Here is a 20,165-nt window from a genome sequence, read left to right as displayed (position 1 = left end):
GTTGCAAAACCACAACTCCCAAACATTCTCAGGCATGCTGGGAGTAGTAGTTTTGCAACAGCTGGAGGCCCCCCCCCTGTGAATGTACAGGGTACATTCACATGGGCAGGGGGCTTACAGTGAGTATCAGGCTGCAAGTTTGCGATGCAGCAAATTTTGCGCGGCAGCTCAAACTCGCTGTAATCCCCCGCCCGTGTGACTGTACCCTAAAAACACTACACACCACTACACTAACACAAAATAAAATAAAAAGTAAAAAACACTACATATACACATACCCCTACACAGCCCCCCTCCCTCCCCAATAAAAATGAAAAACGTCTGGTACGCCACGGTTTCCAAAATGGAGCCTCCAGCTGTTGCAAAACAACAACTCCCAGTATTGCCAGACAGCCGTTGACTGTCCAGGCATGCTGGGAGTTTTGCAACAGCTGGAGGCACCCTGTTTGGGAATCGCTGGCGTAGAATACCCCTATGTCCACCCCTATGCAAATCCCTAATTCAGGCCTCAAATGCGCATGGCGCTCTCACTTTGGAGCCCTGTCGTATTTCAAGGCAACAGTTTAGGGTCACATATGGGGTATCTCCGTACTCGGGAGAAATTGACTAACAAATCTTGGGGGTCTTTTTCTCCTTTCACCCCTTATGAAAAGGTGAAATTGGGGTCTACACCAGCATGTTAGTGTAAAAAAATAAACTTTTTACACTAACATGCTGGTGTTGCCCTATACTTTTCATTTTGACAAGAGGTAAAAGGGGAAAAAGCCCCACAAAATTTGTAACACAATTTCTCCCGAGTACGGAGATACCCCATATGTGGGCGTAAAGTGTTCTGGGGGCGCACAACAAGGCCCAGAAGGGAGAGTGCGCCATGTACATTTGAGGTGATTTGCACAGGGGTGGCTGATTGTTACAGCGGTTTTGACAAACGCAAAAAAAACAAAACCCCACATGTGACCCCATTTCGGAAACTGCACCCCTCACGGAATGTAATGAGGGGTGCAGTGAGAATTTACACCCCACAGGTGTCTGACAGATCTTTGGAACAGTGGGCTGTGCAAATTAAAAATGTTGTACAGCCCACTGTTCCACAGATATGACAGACACCAGTGGGGGGTAAATGCTCATTTTATGCCTTGTTACGTTCCTCAAGGGGTCTAGTTTCCAAAATGGTATGCCATGTGGGGGTTATTTTGCTGTCCTGGCACCATATGGGCTTCCCAAATGCGACATGCCCCCCGAGCAAAATTTGCTCTCAAAAAGCCAAATATGACTCCTTCTCTTCTGAGCATTGTAGTTCGCCCGTAGTGCACTTCAGGTCAACTTACGGGGTACCTCCATAATCAGAAGAGATGTGGTTACAAATTTTGGGGGGTATTTTCTGCTATTAACCCTTGCAAAAATGTGAAATTTGGGGGGAAACACACATTTTAGTGATTTTTTTTAATTTATTTTTTACGTATGCAAAAGTCGTGAAACCCCTGTGGGGTATTAAGGCTCACTTTATTTCTTGTTACGTTCCACAAGGGGTCTAGTTTCCAAAATGGTATGCCATGTGTTTTTTTTTTTTTGCTGTCCTGGCACCATAGGGGCTTCCTAAATGCGACATGCCCCCGAGCAAAATTTGCTCTCAAAAAGCCAAATATGACTCCTTCTCTTCTGAGCATTGTAGTTCACCCATAGTACACCTCAGGTCAACTTATGGGGTACCTTCATACTCAGAAGAGATGGGGTTACAATGTTTGGGGGGTATTTTCTGCTATTAACCCTTGCAAAAATGTGAAATTTGGGGGGAAACACACATTTTAGTGAAATTTTATTTTTATTTTTTTACATATGCAAAAGTCGTGAAACCCCTGTGGGGTATTAAGGCTCACTTTATTCCTTGTTACGTACCTCAAGGGGTCTAGTTTCCAAAATGGTATGCCATGTGGGGGATTTTTGCTGTTCTGGCACCATAGGGGCTTCCTAAATGCAACATGCCTCCCAAAAACCATTTCAAAAAAACGTACTCTCCAAAATCCCCTTATCGCTCTTTCCCTTCTGAGCCCTCTACTGCGCCCACCGAACACTTTACATAGACATATGAGGTATGTGCTTACTCGAGAGAAATTGGGCTACAAATATAAGTATACATTTTCTCCTTTTTCCCCTTGTAAAAATTCAAAAATTGGGTCTACAAGAACATGCGAGTGTAAAAAATGGAGATTGTGAATTTTCTCCTTCACTTTGCTGTTATTCCTGTGAAACACCTAAAGGGTTAAAACGCGGACTGAATGTCATTTTGAATACTCTGGGGGGTGCAGTTTTTATAATGGGGTCATTTGTGGGGTATTTCTAATATGAAGACCCTTCAAATCCACTTCAAACCTGAACTGGTCCATGAAAAATTGTGAGTTTGGAAATTTTGTGAAAAATTGGAAAATTGCTGCTGAACTTTGAAGCCCTCTGGTGACTTCCAAAAGTAAAAACACGTAAATTTTATGATGCAAACATAAAGTAGACATATTGTATATGTGAATAAAAAAAAAAATTATTTGGAATATCCATTTTCCTTACAAGCAGAGAGCTTCAAAGTTAAAAAAATGCAAAATTTTCAAATTTTTCATAAAATGTTGGGATTTTTCACCAAGAAAGGATGCAAGATACCACAAAATTTTACCACTATGTTAAAGTAGAATATGTCACGAAAAAACAATCTTGGAATCAGAATGATAACTAAAAGCATTCCAGAGTTATTAATGTTTAAAGTGACAGTGGTCAGAATTGCAAAAAATGGCCGGGTCCTGAGGTGTAAAATGGCTGAGTCCTTAAAGGGTTAAGGACTCAGCCCATTTTGGCCTTAAGGACTCAGACAATTTAATTTTTACGTTTTCATTTTTTCCTCCTCGCCTTCTAAAAATCATAACTCTTTTATATTTTCATCCACAGACTAGTATGAGGGCTTGTTTTTTGCGCGACCAGTTGTCCTTTGTAATGACATAACTCATTATATCATAAATGTATGGCGCAACCAAAAAACACTTTTTGTGGGGAAATTAAAACGAAAAACGCAATTTTGCAAATTTTGGAAGGTTTCGTTTTCACGCTGTACAATTTATGGTAAAAATGACATGTGCTCTTTATTCTGAGGGTCAATACGATTAAAATGATACCCATTATTATATACTTTTCTATTATTGTTGTGCTTAAAAAAAATCACAAACTTTTTAACCAAATTAGTACGTTTATAATCCCTTTATTTTGATGACCTTTAACTTTTTTATTTTTCCGTATAAGCAGCGGTATGGGGGCTCATTTTTTGCGCCATGATCTGTACTTTTTTTTGATACCACATTTGCATATAAAAAACTTAATAATTTAGAAAATTTTTTTTTTTAAATAAAATGTATTAAAAAAGTAGGAATTTGGGCCTTTTTTTTTTTTTTTCGTTCACGCCGTTCACCATACGGGATCATTAACATTTTATTTTAATAGTTCGGACATTTACGCACGCGGCGATACCAAATATGTCTATAAAAAAATTTTTTTACGCTTTTTGGGGGTAAAATAGGAAAAAACGGACGTTTTACTTTTTTATTGGGGATGGGGATTTTTCACTTTTTTTTTACTTTTAAATTTTTTTACATTTTTTTTACACTTGAATAGTCCCCATAGGGGACTATTCATAGCAATACCATGATTGCTAATACTGATCTGTTCTATGTATAGGACATAGAACAGATCAGTGTTTTCGGTCATCTCCTGCTCTGGTCTGCTCGATCACAGACCAGAGCAGGAGACGCCGGGAGCCGGAAGGAGGAAGGAGAGGGGACCTCCGTGCGGCGTTATGAATGATCGGATCCCCGCAGCAGCGCTGCGGGCGATCCGATCATTCATTTAAATCGCGCACTGCCGCAGATGCCGGGATCTGTATTGATCCCGGCACCTGAGGGGTTAATGGCGGACGCCCGCGAGATCGCGGGCGTCGGCCATTGCCGGCGGGTCCCTGGCTGCGATCAGCAGCCGGGATCAGCCGCGCATGACACGGGCATCGCTCCGATGCCCGCAGTTATGCACAGGACGTAAATGTACGTCCTGGTGTGTTAAGTACCACCGCACCAGGACGTACATTTACGTCCTGCGTCCTTAAGGGGTTAAAGGGGGTACTCCAGTGGAATTTTTTTTAAACAACTGGTGCTAGAAAGTTACACAGATTTGTAAATAGCTTCCATTAAAAAAAAATCTTAATCCTTCCAGTACTTATCAGCTGCTGTATGCTCCAGAGGAAGTTGCCGAGTTCTTTCCAGTCTGACCACAGTGCTCTCTGCTGACACCTCTGTCCGTGTTAGGATTTGTCCAGAGTAGAAGCAAATCCTTATAGCAAACCTCTCCTGCTCCGGACAGTGACCCTTTCAGCAGAGAGCACTGTGGTCAGACTGGAAAGGACTACACAACTGCCTCTGGAGCATACAGCAGATAAGTACTGAAAGGGTTAAGACTTTTTAATAGAAGAGACGCCATCACCAGGACTCTCCCACTTCGGCCTGTGATTGCCCTGTCCTTATTAATTGCACAAACACAGCGCATACATGTGGAGGTTCCCGGTACTGCAGCTTGCGTGTTTATTTTATTTTGTTTTTCGGTCTCCAGGTTATTAAGAACCCTATAACAGATCACCTCCCCGCAGGCTGTGTGAAGATCGCCACCTCCTTCCAGGGCGACAGCGTTCCCTGTGTGCGAGATCTCGTCCCCTCCACGGAGCCAATGATGATCGTAATCGGAGCGTTCGCCCACGGCTCGGTAAGTATTCGAGAACCTGACGCAAAACTTGCGATAAACATGACTGCTTTTTCCCAGTTACGGCAGTTTTAGCCACAGTTTAATTCTTTTGTCAGTGTTTCCCAACCAGGGTGGCTCCAGCTGTTACAAAACTACAACTTCCAGCATGCCCGGACAGCCGTTGGCTGTCCGGGCATGCTGGGAGTTGTAGTTTTGCAACAGCTGGAGGCACCCTGGTTGGGAAACACCATCAGAGTGTAAAGAAGAAAATGTTCATTCCCTAACAACAAGCAGATATCTAGAAAATGGGTGATGAATTCACACTGGGGAAGAATGGTCTAGTTGCCCATAGCAACCAATCAGATTGCTTCTTTCACTTTTCAAAAAGGCCTCTGAAAAATGAAAGAAGCGTTCTGATTGGTTGCTATGGGCAACTGCACCATTTAAACTTCATTCCCTCTTTTACTCTTGCCCCTGGGGGTCTGTCTATGCCCAGAAGTAGGTAGGAGCAGAGGATACAGTAGACACTTCATGTGGTGTGGCTGGGAGTTGTTGTTCCCCTGCGTATTTCCCCTTTTATTGTGACACATATACACTGCTCAAAAAAATAAAGGGAACCCTTAAACAACACAATGTAACTCCAAGTCAATGACACTTCTGTGAAATCCCACTGTCCACTCAGGAAGCAACACTGATTGACAATCAATGTCACATGATGTAGTGCAAATGGAACAGACAACAGGTGGAAATTATAGGCAATTAGCAAGACATCCCCAATAAAGGAGGGGTTCGGCAGGTGGTGGCCACAGACCACTTCTCAGTTCCTATGCTTCCTGGCTGACGTTTTGGTCACTTTTGAATGCTGGCTGTGCTTTCACTCTAGTGTTAGCATGAGATGGAATCTACAACCCACACAATTGGCTCAGGTAGTGCAGCTCATCCAGGATGGCACATCAATGCGAGCTGTGGCAAGAAGGTTTGCTGTGTCTGTCAGCGTAGTGTCCAGAGCATGGAGGCGCTACCAGGAGACAGGCCAGTACATCAGGAGATGTGGAGGAAGCCGTAGGAGGGCAAGAACCCAGCAGCAGGACCGCTACATCTGCCTTTGTGCAAGGAGGAGCAGGAGGAGCACCATCGCCCTGTGGAGGAAGCAGGTTCACACTGAGCACAATGTGACAGACGTGACAGTCTCGAGACGCCGTGGAGAAAGTTCTGCTGCCTGCAACATCCTCCAGCATGACCGGTTTGCGGTGGGACAGTAATGGGGTGGCATTTCTTTGGGGGGGGGGGGGCACAGCCCTCCATGTGCTTGCCAGAGGTAGCCTGACTGCCATTAGGTACCGAAATGAGATCCTCAGACCCCTTGTGAGACCATATGCTGGTGCGGTTGGTCCTGGATTCCTCCTAATGTAAGACAATGCTAGACCTCATGTAGCTGGAGTGTGTCAGCAGTTCCTGCAAGAGGAAGGCATTGATACTATGGACTGGCCGCCCGTTCCCCAGACCTGAATCCGATTGAGCCCATCTGGGACATCATGTCTCGCTCCATCCACCACAGACTGTCCAGGAGTTGGCGGATGCTTTAGTCCAGGTCTTGGAGGACATCCCTCAGGAGACCATCCCCCACCTCATCAGGATCATGCCCAGGCGTTGTAGGGAGGTCATACGGGCACGTGGAGGCCACACACACTACTGAGCCTCATTGTGACTTGTTTTAAGGACATTACATAAAGTTGGATCGGCCTGTAGTGTGGTTTTCCACTTTGATTTTGAGTGTGACTCCATATCCAGACCTCCATGGGTTGATACATTTGATTTCCATTGATCATTTTTGTGTGATTTTGTTGTCAGAACATTCAACTATGTAAAGACGAAAGTATTTCATACGATTAGTTCATTCCATCAGATCTAGGATGTGTTATCTTTATCTTTTTGAGCGCTGTATATGTGTGTATGTATGTATGTATGTATGTGTGTGTGTGTGTGTATATATATATTTATTATTATTATCCTTATTATTAATAATATATATTTTTTCTTGCAGGTTAATGTAGATTTCACTGAGCGCAGTGTGTCCATCAGTCAGTATCCGCTGTCCGCAGCCCTCACCTGCGCCAAGATCTGCACCGCTTTCGAAGAAGTCTGGGGGGTGGTATGAAGATGCCGGGTATCCTCCTCCTGCTGCTGCTGCTTCCTATGTAATATTATTTTTTTGTTCAAAGTTCAATATTAAATCCTTTTATTTGTAATTTTTTTATATGGTTGCTTAAAAAGAAAAAGTCCTAACATTTTCGGAAGATGTAAATATTTTCTCGACACCAATTTATAAAAAAAAAATTATGGGGAGCGTCCTTCAGGTCGGGCAGCACTGGTTGCCGGCGCTTGCGCGTCAGGCCGGAACAGAGAGTGGGGGTGCAGGCTCAGAAGAAGAGGGAATTATCCTGGGCTCTGTGGATTCAGATGACGAGTCCTCCTCTGCGGAAGATTCTACATCTGGGTGGCCTTTTTTTTTTCTAGCATAAGACATGAATATTGAGGACCCGAAACTGGTCAAATCTGTACAAGTTATCATGTTTGAGGGTTTGGAGCCAAAAAAGCGGAGGGTGTTTCATTAGCTGCTATATTCAAAGTGCTGCTGTTTCTAAGTGCATTGGAGAGATATTGCAGGAGATAGTCAGGAGATGGATACAGTCTATAAAAGGTAGGATTTGCTTGTTTTGAATGTTTCTTCTCTTTACAATGGCAGACATGGTTCAGTGCATGAATTGTGCATTTATTTCAGGTTCCACTCTTTGGATACGGTCAGATCTGTAGACAGTTCTCCTTACTGCAGCAGGAAATTGCATTTTTGAAATCTGAGATTAAATTAAATTATCTGTTAAACCAACTCTGGCTGGGACTGCTGCAATGCCACTGCCACAGAGGACCCCTAGAAATGGCAGATGGGTTACTGTAGGTTCTTGAAGACTTAGAGTTGTGGATAGAAGACATGTCTCACAGTCTGTGGTTCTCATAAGTGGGAAGCCTATCAGGCTGAATTTGTGTGAGGGGGCGGGAATTCTCACACCCACCTCTAGGCGGAGCCATGTTAGAGGAAGGAGTATAAAATGTCCCTGCATCATGTAGGCGGGGCGTACGTGACCTTTTGCGGAAGGACGTCGGCAGTTGGTCCGGTTCTCTGTGCGGGGCCATGGGTGTATGGTGCAGCAGAGGATGAGCGTAGCCGTTCGAGATAGCGTCAGGATCGGTTCAGTAAGTGCCGGGCTCCGGCAAGTTTTCTTACCTTTTTGGCTGGTGTCCTGAGCCTCAGCATTATGCTCCCCGGGACCCGGCGGACGGCTTCCGGCACCAGTATTGTTCTGGCCGGCTGTGCGGCTGGTCTGCACAGCTGGCGCTCCCTTGATAACCGTTTGCGGTCTACTGTTCTATCCTGGGGGTCTCCGGCAGGAGCCGCTCGCTCGTGGCCGTACTACAGGGAATGGACCGGCATCCCACGTGCTTTTGCTTACTATGGTGATGGCAGGTTTGGTTGCGGCAGACGGCGTCTGTTTGCCTCAGCAGGCCTGCGGTACGGTTTTTTAAGCCGCCCGCAGACGGCAGGTGACGCTGTTGTAAAAAAAAAAAGCCTCCGCCGGCTCTGTGTCAGACCTGAGGATTCGGGAGCCCAGAGCTCATACGACCAGAGTATAGTATTTTCCTAGCGTTACCAGCACAGAATTGCAGAGGGTATTTAGTGTTGTAAGGGGGTGGGAGGGGCAATGTTTGCATGCCAGCAGCATTATATGCTGGACGCCCGTCGCCCTCAGAGCCCCAATGTTGCGTCCTCGGAGGTACTGGAGGGGGGGGGGGGGTGCGCCTCCTAGCTTCTCGAGGCAATTGGAGCCATGTCATTATAGGGTGCCAGTATGCAAGTAGTTCCTGTGCTCATTTCATACTGGTTGTAGTGTTTCCACACTTTCATTCACTGCGCCATTACCATAGATTCACTCATAACTGGGCGATCATTATTTGCAAGCCTGCATTCCGTGCATTCTTACAACATATTACATATGTACACTGTGCATTTGCTGCATTTATACCGTTCATTACGTTCATAGCATTCATACCGTGCAGTCACTCATGGCGTTTACCTGCAGTCACTTATAGCGTCCACACCGTGCAGTCACTCGTAGCGTTCATACCGTGTAGTCACTCATAGCGTTTCATACCGTGCAGTCACTCATAGCGTTCATACCGTACAGTCACAAAAAAAAAATGCATATATAGTACATGCGTTGTAGCATCATATACAGAAGGTGCAGTTACAGTGTTGTGTACAGTACACAAGGTCATAGTAGCATGCAGTAGGTTACAGGGTTAGGCATAGCACATACGCTCGTGGCGTACTTGCAGTGGGCACGTTGTAGTATCGTATACAGTACATACTCTCATAGTGTTATATACAGTCCATGCACTCATAGGGTTGTTGCAGTGGGTATAGTTAGTTTGTACACCAATATATATGCTTATAGTGTTATTTGTAGGGGTTACACTCATAGGTGCTGCATACAGTAAATATGCTCATAGTATCACATGCAGTAGTTACAGTTAGGGTAGTTTGCAGTACATATGCGCAGTGTCATATGCAGTGGGTACAGTCACACTGGCATGGTATACAGTGCATACGCTCATAGTGTTATAGGCGGTAGGCACAGTTAGGTGGCATACAGTGCTTAGGCTCAGTGTCATATGCAGCAGGTACAGTTAGTGTTTTTGTTACAGTACGTACACTCAGTGTCATATGCAGAACCCACAGTTAGTGTTGCACACAGTACATGCGCCCATAGTGTCTCATGCAGCAGGTACAGTTACTGTTGTGTACAGTTCACACGCTCGTTGTGTCACACGCAATGTGTACAGACATAAGGTCATACACTCAGACTCTCAGCACTGTTTGTGTGCTTGTCGTGGTCACATTGCTCTTACGCGTGCCATCCTTTCCATACATACGCAGGTTGCAGTCCAGAATATATGCTCATAACTGTTGTTGTATCTAGCTTCATACTGTCTTACCATACACATAGCTCACACTGTTCATACGCTCATTGTGTTATATGCAATGTGTACAGACAGTGTTAAACACTCATGCCTTGAGCACTGTTTGTGTGCTTGTCGTGGTCACATTGCACTTACGCGTGCCGTCCTTTCATACATATACGTGGGTCGCTATCCAGAAATATGTGCTCATAACTGTTGTCGTATCTAGCTTCATACTGTCTTACCATACACATAGCTCGCACTGGTCATATGCTCATGGATGCATATGGATTATACTACACATACGTTCGTAGCTTTCATACTGTACAGATTGTCATAGCGTGTACTCTACAATCACAAACAGTGACACCGCACATACCTCTGTGCCATTATACTTCGCATACGTTTAAACTTGCACTGAATATACGGTGGTAGCAGTCCACGGTGCTTACGTTTGTAGTTCGTGGTCAGCATTAATCTGTTTAGTCCAGTGATGTCAACATCACGAGTATGTACTTCATGTCCACAGGCTTACTCAAGATCTGTCACGCCCACAGGTACAAGGTTTGAGTTAGATTGTCTTGTTACGGGCACAATGATTACGCAAAGTCCTGCCACATCTATAGGCACGAAGGTACGCAGGACCTATCTAATCTACAGGTACGATAGGCACGCAGAGACCGATCATGTCTTCAGACACAATCATGTACGACAGTCTATAGGCACAATTGTTACACGAGTTCTGTCAAATCTACAGGAATGTGCATGACAAGGAGACCATCATTTGCTGCAGGTCGTCACTCCTCAGATCTTATTTATGACGAAATGTTGGGCAGGTGAGGGTATGGCTCACAGTTCAGTTGAGTCAACTCTTCAGGTAGGTTGCTTATCAAGGCTTAATTGGTATAGGCGTCATTGTCACCAAAGGTCGGTTATTTTGTCAGTTTGCGTATCACTTGACTAACAGTGGAAACTTTGCGACTTATTAGCAGGGACTGGAGTATGTTATGCCTGGTAAGTTTATTGGTTCCATCTTGCTGCATTTGTCACAGTAAGTATGTCAATAGGTTTGAATCAGCAGGTATATAGTCAGGTCCTGTTCCAGCGTCAGGCCGTCCGTAGTAGGCGGCTCTACCGTTACTTCTCAGGGTTAGGTACTGCCAATGTGGTCGCGAAACGGCAGGCTCAACTCTCTCTTGGTTGCTCGAGGTTAGTTAGTTCAGTTAGGGGTAGATAGATATGACTAGTGGTGGTGTGGGTTATCTTGATCAGGAGCAATGTTATCAATTCTATGTCTGAGTTTTTTACCCTCTTCAGGCGTGCCCTCATTCGCGGTTATGGGCACAATTCAACCACTGAGTTAGTCATTCTCATTGGTATAGGTTTAGGTCTGTCTGTAAGGTGCAATCTCAGGTATGGAAGTACTCTAACCTCTTGGTTAGTCAATATGTGTTCATGTATAAATCGGTAGTCAACTTTTGCAACCACGTGCACGAATGAAAGCCCTGAGCACAATTAATTTGCAGCACTCTCAGAATGTAAGGGCAACATGGATATTGTCTCAAGCACAGAAGGTGAGGAACCATCAACTCCTATGTCTAATATATGCAAGACTGCAGCCAAGGACAAAAAAGATAAAGTAAAATCTGAAAGGAAGCAGCTGTTGCTGGGTGATTCAATCATAAGAAGTGTGGAGCTTAAGGAAAATTGTTTTGTGAGATGTCTCCCGGTGTTACTGCTAGAAGAGATAGAAGATGTATTATTAATATTGTTAAGCAGTCAAAGCAGGAAGGGGTCGTGGATGTTTTTGTCCATCTAGGGACAAATGACCTGGCTTCCAATGAAGTTTCAGAGGTGAAGGAATCTTTTATCACACTTGGTAATGATGTACAGGATTTTGCATCCTCTGTTTCTTTTTCTGAAGTTCTGTCTGTGCATAAGGTTCAGAATGATAGGCAGAGGCCTATTAAGGAATTCAACTTATGGCTTAGTAAATGGTGTCAAGAGCAAGGATTTGGTTTTGTGTCTCATGATAGCTCTACTTGGAATAGAAAGGAACTCTACAAAAATGGTGAATTATACTCACCGATAATTCATTTTCTGGAAGTCTCCATGACAGCACCCATGAGATTATCTCCTCCTCCTAATTGGGACAGGAAAAAACACTGAGAGGTTAAATTCCCCACCCCTTCCTCTCCACTCCAGTGTATTTATAAAGAACACCGAAAGGAAAAAAGTGCACCAAAAACACTACAATAAAAAAACCAAAGGGTGGGATGTATGGGTGCTGTCATGGAGACTTCCAGAAAAGGAATAATTGGTGAGTATAATTCACCATTTCCCTCCACGACAGCACCCATGAGAAATACCAAAGAATTTATTAGAGAGGGACTACAGCACTGAGAACTTTACGTCCAAATGCCATATCCTCAGAAGACAAAATGTGAACTCTATAATGTCTGGAAAAAGTGTGAAGGTTTTTCCAAGTGGCAGCTTTGCAAATCTGTTCTACAGAAGCTTCGGCTCTCTCTGCCCATGATGAGGAAATTGCTCTAGTAGAATGGGCCTTCAATTGTATAGGAGGGGCTTTACCTCTGGCCACATAAGCCTCTGAAATTGCAGTCTTAATCCATCTGGCTATAGAACTCCTAGAGGCTTTCTTGCCTCTATTAGGGCCAGCAAACTGAATAAACAGATTGTCACCCTTCCTCCACTGACTAGTTCTTTCAATGTAGATGAGGATAGCTCTTCTAACATCCAAAAGACTATGGCCCACATTTATCAAACTGCGTGAGAGGAAAAGTGGAGAGATTTTTCCACAGCAACCAATCGCAGCTCAGCTTTCACTTTACCTCAGCTCGTTGGCTGAGCTGTGATTGGCTGCTGTGGAAAAATCTCTCTGACACAGTTTGATAAATCTGGGCTTATATGATTTTTCTAAGTCAATTTTTGGATTTGAACAGAAGGATGGAACCACAATATCCTGTGATCTATGAAAGGTAGAGACAACTTTATGGAGGAAGTTAGGATCAAGCTTAAAAATGATTTTGTCGTCCAAAATTCTGATCTAAGGTTCTCGGATAGAAAGAGCCTGAATTTCACCAACTCTCCTAGCTGTAGTGATGGCAATTTAAAAATAAAGTTTTGAGAGTCAAACATTTTTCAGAAATGGAATCCAGAGGCTCAAAGGGATCCAGAGGAAGAGCCGCTAGAACTGTATTTAAATTCCACTGAGGACAGATATTTAAAGTCTTAGGTCTGAATCTGCTGGACGCTTTAACAAGTCTTGAAATCCACATGTTATCAGGCAAATTTTACATGATAGAGAGCAGAAACCTGTACTTTGAGGGTACTAGGGGAAAGACCTAAATCAAATCCCTGCTGAAGGAAGTCTAGAATTTTAGGAATCACCGGAGTGTTGACAGAAAAAGAATCCCTACACCAAGAGATACATTTCTTCCAGGTTTTAGCATAGATTCTAGAGGTAGAGGAAGGCAGATGGGATCCTCTACAGTTAGTCTTTAATAGAGAGAACCAACTCCTCTTTGGCTAGTATGGAGCTACTAGGATTAGAATGCAATGATAGTTCATTAGCTTCTGAAGGACCCGAGATATTAGAGGCAGGGGAGGAAATGCGTATCCCATACTGAATGTCCAATCCTGAGCTAATGTCCAATCCTGCATCTACTGCTAGCGGAGAGTCCCTTGGATTTAGGGAATAGAATAGATCCACCTTGTGATTTCTCCTGGTTGCAAACAGATCTATTAGAGAAACCCCCCCCCCCCCCCCATCTCTCCATAATCATCCTGAATGCCCAAGGAGCTAGAGACCATTCCCCTGGGTCTAATATGTGTCTGCTCAGGAAGTCTGCCTCCAAGTTCCAGACCCCTTTGAGATGGACTGCTGAGATAGAAAGCACCTTGTTTTCTGCCCAAGAAAATATTTGATGCAAAATTGACTGGAGAGCTGTGTACCTTGGACCTCCCTGATGCCTTATAAAGGCCACTGCAGTCATGTTGTCCAAGTAAAATATGGCGATTTTTGCAGATCTCCTCCAACTCTTGGAGTGTCATCCATATTGCCAGCAACTCTTTGAAGTTGGAAGATTTTCTTGCTGTCTGAGGATCCCACTTTCCTTGGACTACTCGAGTTTCTGAGTGAGCACCCCATCCCCCTGCACTGGCATCTGTTGTTATCAGTAACTGGTTTGTCTGAAACCAACTTACTCCCTTCTCTAAATTTTTCTTGAACGTCCACCATCTTAGATGGGTTTTTACTTGAGTGGGAATTATCACTCTTCTGTCTAAAGATTTCTGAGACTTGTCCCAAATGGTTAGGATCCACTTTTGTAGAGGCCTGGAGTGAAACTGAACCCAAGCTACTGATTGGATGCATGATGTCATATGACCCAGAGTGGACATTGCTGTCCTGATTGTACAAGAATGGAGGCTTAGAAATCTGGAGACTAATGCCTGCAGTAATACCCTTTTGGAATCCGGAAGAAAAGAAGTCTGGATCCTTGAATCCAAAAGGGTACCTAGGAAAATGTTCCTCTGACTGTGAATAAGATTGATTTGTCTAGATTTAGGATCCAACCCAACTTCTGGAGAACAAGAATTTTTCTCTATTAATGAAGTTCCAATTAAGGAACTGAATCTGCCACTATCAGTATGTTGTCTAGATAAGGGATAATTAGAATAGACTCCTTTCTGAGAAGGGCAACCACCTCTGCTAAGACCTTGGTGAAAATTTGAGGCGCAGATGACAGGCCGAATGGGAGACAGACAAACTGAAAGTGGCAGACCCTGTACCCCCACTCGATGGCAAATCTCGAATATTTTTGGGAATTTGAATAGATGAGAATGTGGTAATATACTTTGTGAAGATCGATAGTCGCCATCACCGCCCACCTCCTTTATTAACTGAACTGCAGACTTCACAGTTTCCATCTTGAATTTTTTGTAAACCAAATTTGTTCAGTGGTTTCAGGTTTATAATTGTACGGAACTTCCCGTTTGGTTTGGAAACCAAAAACAGGGAATAATAATGACCTAGGCCCCTCTGAAGGAGAGGAACTTCCTGGATAGCACCCAGGTCCTGAACACCCTTGAAAACCAATTTCTGTTTTTTTTTTTACTCTGCTGAGTAACAACATACCTTGGAGGGGAGATGATAACAACTCGATCCGGAGGCCCTGAGATATAATCTCTACTATCCAGGAATTGGGAATTAGTGACTCCCAAACTGGGGCAAAATGGGAAAGCCTTGCCCCCACTGGCCTGGCATCATTGCTTAGGGTTGGAAGAAGACTGACCGGGGTTAGTAAATATATTTCTACCCCTACCTCCCTTCCTGTAAGACCAACGTCCTATTTTCCCTTTACCTCTACTGAAAGATTGGTCTGACTGGGGAAAAAAGACGAAAAGGAGACTTTTTAGGTTGGACCTTATCTAAGGGCAATCCTTTTTTTCTTGTCTGCTGCTTTTTCCAGAATAGAATCAAACTCTGGACCAAACAAAAATTTTCCATGAAAAGGAAGGGAGCAGAGTTTACTTTTTGAAGTCATGTCTCCCTACCAAGATTTCAGCCACAGTACACGCCTAGTGGTATTGGACAAAACTGCAGTACGAGAAGCAAGTTTTACCGATTCTGCAGAGGCATCGGATAAAAAATTAGATGCCATCTTAAGCAGGGGTAAGGATTCCAAAATCTGGTCCTTAGGGATATCAGACTGGAGGTGGTATTCCAGCTGGTCTAACCAAACTCCTAAAGTCCTGGCTACACAGTTAGAGGCTATACTAGGCCTTAACAGTGAAGAAGTAGTCTCCCAGGTCTTTTTAAGTAAACTCTCTGCCTTTCTATCCATTGGATCTTTAAGTTGTGTAGCATCCTCGAAAGGCAGAGAGGTACGCTTTGCAACCTTAGCAACCGGGGTGTCTACTAATGGTATCGTGTCCCAGGTAGTAGAGTCTGTGTCATCAAAGGGATAACACCTTTTTAGACCCCTAGGTATAAAAGCATTCTTTTCTGGCTTTTCCCATTCATCTTTAATAAATTTATGCAAATTTGTATGAACAGGGAAAGTTCAGGGTCTCCTAGGCCTCCAAAAAGCTCATCCTGGATAGACTTAGTCTCCTAAACTTCCTCTAAATTCAAGGTAGTACGAACCGACTTAATTAAGGATTCTATATCCTCAGAATTTAACAAGAATTTTTTCAAGAGGAATCTTCCTCTTCATGAGGATTTTCCACGTATTCTCCTTCTTCCAATTCTGGAGATACACTTTCTTCAGAATCCGAAAAAGACACCGTTTTAGTATTTTTTTTTTACAGCTGAGTCATAGTGGTGGATGCCACAGGGGTAACAGGTGCAAAAGAGGCTAATGCTGAGTGAATCTCTGAATGAATCCATGGATTTAATTTCTTGCATAAGAGTTGGAGAGTCATCTTTTACTACTGATGCAATACATATACACATATATGCAATACACAGAGGTGTAGAAGCAGATTCAGGAAACTCCTTATAGCAAATAACACATTTCTTAGATTTTGATTTTTTTCGGTTTAACCGAAGAACCTGCAGAATCCTTGTCTCCCTGCAAATACAAGGAAGAGAAGGATAAAACACCATGCAATGAAGATAGGCCAGGGCGAACCCATAGGCCCTCAGTACTCACTGATCCTGGGATCACTGGAGGATCTGGAACTTTTGCAGGTGACCTCATGATGCCGCCTTGTATTATCCAATGCTGGAATCGGGTAGAGCAGCTTCCATCTGGGAGAGGGGCTTCTTATAGGTAAAAAGCCGGTCTCCAGATTCAAATTCCCCACCCCAGCGCGGCCAGAAGTGACGTCAGACGCCAACATCCCGGCCGGAAGGAGATCTTCCGGGAGAAAATAAACTAAGAAGCGCTCGCACGAGGTAAAGAACTCCTCGCTGAAGGCAGAGACTGCTGCAAGGAGACTGCACAGAGACTCGCACACTACACGGTGCTCCCACGGCATCCCTCCGCCTCCATGCTCCTAGAGCGGACCTACAGAGTGGACCGGACCAAAGGGGAGAAAAAGACAGGGGGTGTGCTGTGTCTGCACCCCGAGTCTGCAAGGCCCCGGTAAGGACCTTCAATTTTCTTCATGCAGGAGAGCAAAAAAAAAACCTGCGCCTCTCAGCTCCTTCCCTGACAGGGACAGGAAAAAACACTGGTGTGGAGATGAAGGGGTGGGGAATTTAACCTCTCAGTGTTTTTTCCTGTCCCAATCAGGAGGAGGAGATAATCTCATGGGTGCTGCCGTGGAGACGTGGGGGGAAAAGATGGTTTGCATATTTCTCTCAAAGAATTTGCTAAGGAATATTTAAACAAGGCAAGGGGGGTGGGGGGGGGCAAAAGAATGAAAATCCATGAGTCCAGTTGCCCCCCCAAAACAATGCCAGAACATGTCAGTAGCACAGAGGTTAGGAAATGACAAGCTCAGAGTCCTGTCTACAAATGCCTGCAGTTTAGGTAATAAAAACAATGAGCTTAGGTCAATAATGGCATCTGAGAATGTAGATTTAGTGGCTGTTACTGAGACATGGTTTAATGAAAGTAATGACTGGGACATATCCATACCAGGGTACTCTTTATACAGAAGAGACAGAGAAGGCAAGAAAGGAGGAGGAATGGCCCTATATGTGAGAGATGGCATAAAATCTAACCTAATACAAGTTAGTGAGGCCAACATAGTCAGTTTGGGTTACGTTGCAGTTTGGTAATCAGACAGTAACTCGTGTAGGTGTGATATATAGACCACTTGGCCAAGTTAAAGAATTAGATTATCTACTAGTTGAAGAAATAGCTAAAATTACAATGAAAGGAGAATGGGAGACTTCAATCTTCCAGATATAAACTGGAAAACCAAAATAGCTAGTTCTGCCAGGAGTACAGATATTCTAAATTCCCTACTGGGATTATTTCGACAACAAGTGGTTGAGGAGCCAACCGGGAGGGAGGCCATTTTGGATTTGGTATTCACAAATGGGGATTTGGTATATGATGTTATTGTAGGCGAAAGCTTGGGATCTAGTGATCATTAGTCAGTGTGGTTTAATATAAGAACAGTAAAGGAGTCACACCACACAAAAACAAAAGTTTTAGATTTTAGAAAAACAGACTTTTCAATAATGAGATTAGTCATAAATGAGTCCCTATCAGACTGGAACAGATTACACGGAGTCCAGGAGAAATGGGACTACTTAAAAGACGCATTATTGAACAACAGAAAACTACATTAGACTTGTCAGTAAATGTATGGTACTCAGCAGAAGTGGCTAAAATCATAAAAAACTAGCATTTAGTATTTATAAAACAACCCAGAGCAATGAAGATAGGGAAATCTGCAAGACTAGGCAAGCAAGTTATAAGAACTTCTAAAGCGCAGGCAGAAGAAAAACTAGCTCAGGCTGTGAAAAAGGGGATAATACATACTTCAGATATATAAATGAAAAAAGGAAATTAAAACAGGGAATAACTAAAAACAAAGGAAGGTATGTAAAAGAGAATAAAGGGGTAGCCAACTGCCTTAATGAATACTTCTGTTCAGTTTTTACAGAAGAAAAAGAAGGAAAATTACCTCAGTTAGGGAAGACTAATTTAATTGTTTGCATGTGTCTTTACAGAGGAAGAGGTGCTATGTTTGCTATCTAAAGTGAAGACAAGTCACGGACCTGATGGGATACATCCAAAATTATTAAAAGAGCTTAGTGGTGAGCTAGCAAAACCGTTAACAGATTTATTTAACCAATCATTGGTAACAGGAGTCGTCTCGGAAGATTGGAAATTAGAAAATGTTGTGTCCATTCACAAGAAAGGTAGTAGGGAGGAATCAAGCAACTATAGGCCAGTAAGTCTGACATCAATAGTGGGGAAATTAATGGAAACCCTACTAAAGGATAGGATTGTGGAACATATAAAATCCCATGGATTGCAAGATGAAAAACAACAGGGGTTTACTTCAGGGAGATCATGTCAAACAAATCTTATAGATTTTTTTTTTACTGGGTGACTAAAATAATAGATGGCGGAGGGGCAGTAGACATCACATATCTAGATTTTAGTAAGGCTTTTGACACTTACCCACATAGAAGACTTGTCAACTACAGTTATTGAGCTTGGACTCCCATATTGTTCAGTGCATTAGGCAGTGGATGAGGGACAGACAACAGAGGGTTGTAGTCAATGGAGAATATTCAGAGTGGGGACCTCAGGGATCAGTACTGGGACTAATATTGTTTATCTTCATTAGTGATATTACAGAAGGTCTCAATGGTAATGTATTGGTCTTTTTGCTGATGAAACAAAGATATGTAACAGGGTTGATGTTACTGGAGGGATCCGCCAAATGGAAAAGGATTTAGAAAAACTAGAAGAATGGTCAGAACTCTGGAAACTGAAATTTAATGTGGATAAGTGCAAGATAATGCACCTGGGGCGTAAAAACCCTCGGGCAGAATGTAAAATATTTGACAAAGTCCTGACCTCAATATCTGAGGAGAGGGATTTAGGAGTAATTATTTCAGAAGACTTAAAGGTAGGAAGACAATGTAATAGAGCAGCAGGAAATGCTAGCAGAATGCTTGGATGTATAGGGAGAGGTATAAGCAGTAGAAAGAGAGAAGTGCTCATGGATGTATAGGGAGAGGTATAAGAAGTAGAAAGAGGGAAGTGCTCATGCCGCTGTACAGAACACTGGTGAGACCTCACGTGGAGTATTGTGCGCAGTACTGGAGGCCGTATCTCCAGAAGGATATAGATACTCTAGAGAGAGTTCAGAGAAGATACTAAACTAGTACATGGATTGCAGGATAAAACTTACCAGGAAAGTTTAAAGGACCTTAAAGGGGTACTCCGCCCCTAGACATCTTATCCCCTATCCAAAGGATGGGGGATAAGAGGTCAGATCGCCGCGGTCCCGCTGCTGGGGAGCCCCGGGATCCCTACTGCGGCACCACACTATCATTGCAGCACAGAGCGAGTTCGCTCTGCACGTAATGATGGGCAATACAGGGGCCGGAGCATCGTGACGTCACGGCTCCGCCCCTCGTGATGTCACGGCCCGCCCTTTTCAATACAAGTCTATGGGAGGGGGCGTGGCGGCCGTCATTACGCACAGAGCGAACTCGCTCTGTGCTGTAATGATAGCGCAGTGCCGCAGCAGGGATCCCGGGGCTCCCCACCAGTGGGACCGTGGCGATTTGACCTCTTATCCCCTATCCTTTGGATAGGGGATAAGATGTCTAGGGGCGGAGTACCCCTTTAACATGTATAGAAGAAAGAAGAGACAGAGGGGATATGATAGAGACTTTTAAATACATAAAGGGAATCAACAAAGTAAAGGAGGAGAGCATATAT

General features: G+C 43.8%; 1 protein-coding gene across 2 annotated transcripts in view; it reads left to right on the top strand.

Annotated features, from left to right (window-relative positions):
* Window positions 1-18,520, top strand: part of EMG1 (EMG1 N1-specific pseudouridine methyltransferase) — a 31,853-nt gene extending 13,333 nt beyond the window's left edge. Inside the window, exons 5-7 of one of the 2 annotated variants that reach the window (XM_056529217.1) lie at window positions 4,633-4,782; window positions 6,806-6,959; window positions 18,434-18,520. In XM_056529217.1, the coding sequence (XP_056385192.1) occupies window positions 4,633-4,782; window positions 6,806-6,919 (264 nt within the window). In that variant the 3' untranslated portion in view covers window positions 6,920-6,959; window positions 18,434-18,520. Of the gene's footprint in view, window positions 1-4,632; window positions 4,783-6,805; window positions 7,014-18,433 lie in introns of those variants that run through there. The other variant, XM_056529216.1, reaches the window with a different exon arrangement.
* Window positions 18,521-20,165: the final 1,645 nt, after the last annotated feature.

The sequence above is a fragment of the Hyla sarda genome, chromosome 7, assembly GCF_029499605.1.
Source record: "Hyla sarda isolate aHylSar1 chromosome 7, aHylSar1.hap1, whole genome shotgun sequence".
NCBI classification, from domain to species: domain Eukaryota; kingdom Metazoa; phylum Chordata; class Amphibia; order Anura; family Hylidae; genus Hyla; species Hyla sarda.
The sequence above is the reverse complement of the archived record's forward strand: the minus strand, read 5'-3'. Positions and strand labels throughout refer to the sequence as shown.